Raw genomic sequence first — 4,908 nt, 5'->3', positions numbered from 1 at the left:
AGAGCCGTTTTTGTCGAGTTTGCTACTTACAACACACAGGTATGTTTCTCGTCATCATCATCGTCATCATCATCATCATCGTCATCATCATCATCATCATCGTCATCATCATCATCATCGTCGTCATCATCATCTCAGATTTACACTCACAAACACACTAAAAAACTCACAGTCAAACTCATACATACGCACACACGCACATTCGCACGCACGCACACAGATAAATTTATTCGGAGTAGTTCACATAGTGGCCGAGCTTCTAACGAGCGGTGGCTTCGACTGCTACTACAGATTTGACACCATGAATTTGTTAGGTGCGCTGGGTACTACGCAGACGTTCCAGATCATTCTGCAGGTTCTTTTAGTTCTGTTTCACTCCCCCCCTCTCTCTCTTTCTCTTTCTCTCTCTCTCTCTTTCTCTCTCTCTTTCTCTCTCCAATTTTTTCTCGTTTTTTTACTCTGTTTCACTCCTTCCTTCCTTTTCTGTTTTCATCTCTTCAGATCATTCGACAGATGCTGAAATCTAATTTTGTTTGTGTTTGTTTCAATTTACTTGGATGTGAGCTTGTTCGTTCGTTCGTTCGTTCGTTCGTTCGTTCGTTCGTTCGTTTGTTTACCTGTCCGTCACCATCACCACCATTCTCACCATGACGAACGGACAGATCATATTCTGCTTGTTCATCGCCATCTTCGTGGCCAAAGAAATCAGAAACATCTACAAGGAGAGGAAGAATTACTTCACACAGTACTGGAACTACGTTGAATGGATGATCATCGTCATGTCCATCTGCTGCATCGCCATGTATGCCTTCCGCAAGTATATGACCAACAAACTGACCAAGTTCGTCTTCGATTTTGTGTCTTCTGTCTGGCTGACGTTAACCAACGCCAAAAAGACATCAATTGCATCCATAACAATTTTTAACAACAACATCTGCTTCTGTGACATTCAGTAACAATAGAATACATACAAAAACGACAAAACCAGAGAATATATAACAAAAACAACAACACCATACAACATTTAACAAACACAGCAACAACAACATAGAACATCTAACAAACAAAACAACAACAACACCATAGAACATTTAACAAACACAACAACAACATAGAACATCTAACAAACACAACAACACCATAGAATATATAACAAAAACAACAAAACCAGAGAATATATAATAACAACAACAACAACAACACCATACAACATTTAACAAACACAGCAACAACAACATAGAACATCTAACAAACAAAACAACAACAACACCATAGAACATTTAACAAACACAACAACAACATAGAACATCTAACAAACACAACAACACCATAGAATATATAACAAAAACAACAAAACCAGAGAATATATAACAACAACAACAACACCATACAACATTTAACAAACACAACAACAACAACACCATAGAACATTTAACAAATACAACAACACCATAGAATATTTGATGCCAGTGGCGGAAATGCGTATATGAAATTTACGGGCGTAGCGTACTGGAATGAAATGCTCCTCTACATTCTTGGGGTTCTCGTCTTCTTCGGTACCCTCAAGTTCTTGAAACTTCTCAGATTCAATAAAACTATTGGTTAGTTGGTTTGTCTGTCTGTCTGTCTGTCTGTTTGTCTGTCTGTCCGTCTGTCTGTCTGTTTGTCTGTCTGGTTGTTTTTATGTTTGTTATGTTGGTGACTTCTTGAAATGCTTTTATACTGCCTGAACATTTGAATGAATTAAACTGTAATCACTGAATATCAGTCAATCATATAATAGCAATAGCTCCAAAAAAACCAACAGTCTTATTTAAGTACCATATTATCCAACCGACCAATGAAATTTGAAAACAAATCAACCGACCAATCAAATTTAAATGCAGGCTTTTTAAGCGCCACCCTCCGCTACTGTTCAGAGTCCATCATAAACTTCACCATCATGTTTGCTCTAGTCTTCTTTGCATTCATCCACTTCTTCTACCTCGTCTACCTGCCCAGTTTGGAGGTCTTTTCTGACCTCATAATGACCGCTGAGCAGTGCCTCATGATGATGGTTAGTGAAGATGGCAGTTGTGGCAGTTGTGGTGGTTGTGGCAGTTGTGGCAGTTGTGGCGGTTGTGGCAGTTGTGGTGGTTGTGGCAGTTGTGGTGGTTGTGGCGGTGATGGTGAAGTTGCTGACGGAGATGGTGGGAAGAAAATTGACATTTCCATCACACTCTTACACACGCAACATACACACGTGCACGGGGCATGAAAGTGAACTTCACACTCCACACTCTACCACACCCTCACACATTTTCACCACTCTCTCTTTCTCTCTCTCTCTCTCTCTCTCTCACAAACACACTCCGCACTCCTCACACACCGACACTCCACTCGACAGGTAGGTAAGTTCAACTTCTCGGACATGGCTAAAGCCTCACCCGTCCTAGGTACCCTCATGTTCTTCCTCTACATGATCATCGTCTTCTTCATCCTCCTGACAATGTTTGTCGGAATAATTCTGGACGGATTTGCAGCCGTTCGGGATGACATCAACAAGCAATCGAATGAACACGAGATGGTCGATTTTATAGTCGGTCGGTTGAGGCAATGGACCGGTGCTAATAAGTACTTCGGTATTCGCAAGAAGGTTGGGTTGTCTCAGTTGTTTGTTTGAAGATGGTTTTTGATTGGATGGTTGTTTGAAGATGGTTTTTGATTGGATGGTTGTTTGAAGATGTGGTTTTTGATTGGATGGTTGTTTGAAGATGGTTTTTGATTGGATGGTTGTTTGAAGATGGTTTTTGATTGGATGGTTGTTTGAAGATGGCTTCGATTGATGCGGTTTTTAAAACATAAACAAGCACAACAACCGCAACAACAACAACATCAACAACAACATCAACAACAGGTACAACCTGGTAGCAGCAGCACGTCTTCAGGTGCGTACGACCCAGCAGCCATGGAAGCGCTGCCACAAAGATTGGATAAGTTTATGGATAACATAAGCAAGGTGGTGATAATGACGATGGCGGAGATGATGGTGGTCATGATGATGATGATGATGGTGATGGTCATGATGATGATGACGGTCATTCACCCATTCATTCGTTCATTCACTCATTCATTCGTTCATTCACTCATTCATCTTCCCACCCGACTCAGGTCTACTTCAATCAGGAATCTTTCGAGAACCTCTTCAAAGACGGTACCTCGGGTGCCACGGGCAAGCACGGGCCTGCCAATGCCCTCGTTGACCCCAGCAAGGGCCACATGCAAGGCTACGCCGCAGGGGGGATCGCTGGGGCCAGCCACCCCCAAAAATTTGATCCCAATCCAAAAGCTAGGATGGGATTTATGGAGTAATGACGAAGATGATGATGTTGTTGGATACGATGATGATGAGGATGATGTTGTTGGTGATAATGATGATTCTAACTGAGATAATGTTAATGATGAGCGGATTTACTATTCATATTATTATTATTAGGCTAATAATAATACTGCTTTTATTTTGGTGATGATGATGATGACGACGATGATGATGATGATGGTGGCATTGGTGTGGTGAGGACGATGATTGTAATGTATCCATTGACGCCTGATTAACTTACTTGAAAGTAAAACTCTGTGATAATGTAAGCAGCAAGAATTTTACGATAATTATACTATAATTAATTATAATAATAATTATTATTATTCTACCATAATTAATAGTGACAGTAATAATTGTAATAATTATATTCATAATATATTTGTCGTTGTTTGTGACGTGGTAGAATTTATATATTATATTATAAAAATATTTATTATATTTTATTATAATATATATATTTATATATATATATATATATATATATATAATTTAAATATGCTCACATATATACATATATATAGTTGTTATATGTTTAATATATAGTATATATCTGTATATCTGTATATATTTGTATATATATATATATATAAATTATATTTAATAATGAGTTCTGATAAAATCCATTACGGCTTGCTTCTTTAAATGAAAAACAAATTAATAACAACAGAATAATAAAATAATAATAATAATAACATTAATAATAATAACAACAATAATAGAATAATAAGAATAATAATAACGGAGTTGTTTTTACGCACCAAGCAAGCCAGCTATTTGTTTCATTGAGAAAAAATCTTCTGAGAAAATTATGAATGGGCGTTGGTTGAATGGATGAATCAGCGAATGAATGAATGAATGAATGATTAGATGGATGAATGATTAGATAGATGAATGATTAGATGGATGAATGATTAGATGGATGAATGATTAGATGGATGAATGATTAGATGGATGAATGATTAGATGGATGAATGATTAGATGGATGAATGATTAGATGGATGAATGATTAGATGGATGAATGATTAGATGGATGAATGATTAGATGGATGAATGATTAGATGGATGAATGATTAGATGGATGAATGAATGAATGGTTAAAACTGATTAAAAAGAATAAATCAAAGAACGAACGAATGAACTATGAAAAAATGAAGGAATAAAAACACGAGCATGTGTAGGCGTAAAAACTCTTCATTCTCATTGGCTGGCGTCATGCTAAGCTGCACAGCTGATGATGATGACGATCACGATGATGATGACGATCACGATGATGATGATTGCGATGATGATGATGACGTCATCGCCGATTAATATGACACTGATGATGATGATGACGTTAAAAACAAAAACAACAAAACATAAACACACTTAACATAGACACTAGTACATTGACACCAAAACATAGACATAAAAACATAGACACCAAACATAGACACTAAAACAAAGACATGTGACCTTGAGAAAGCGGACCGAGTGTTCGATCGATTCATAATTCATAAAATGGTAAACATTACATGCTGAGCTTTTATTCTCTCTTTCTCTCTCT

General features: G+C 37.5%; 1 protein-coding gene across 1 annotated transcript; it reads left to right on the top strand.

The window, feature by feature from the left end:
* Nucleotides 1-1,840: 1,840 nt before the first annotated feature.
* On the top strand, nt 1,841-2,662 carry HELRODRAFT_87363 (hypothetical protein; the record flags this gene model as incomplete). The annotated part of the gene is made up of 2 exons (XM_009028604.1): nt 1,841-2,056; nt 2,387-2,662. The coding sequence occupies 2 exons, from the start codon at nt 1,841-1,843 to the stop codon at nt 2,660-2,662; spliced, it is 492 nt and encodes a 163-aa protein (XP_009026852.1).
* Nucleotides 2,663-4,908: the final 2,246 nt, after the last annotated feature.

The sequence above is a fragment of the Helobdella robusta genome (assembly GCF_000326865.2).
Source record: "Helobdella robusta unplaced genomic scaffold HELROscaffold_57, whole genome shotgun sequence".
Lineage (NCBI taxonomy): Eukaryota > Metazoa > Annelida > Clitellata > Rhynchobdellida > Glossiphoniidae > Helobdella > Helobdella robusta.
The sequence above is the reverse complement of the archived record's forward strand: the minus strand, read 5'-3'. Positions and strand labels throughout refer to the sequence as shown.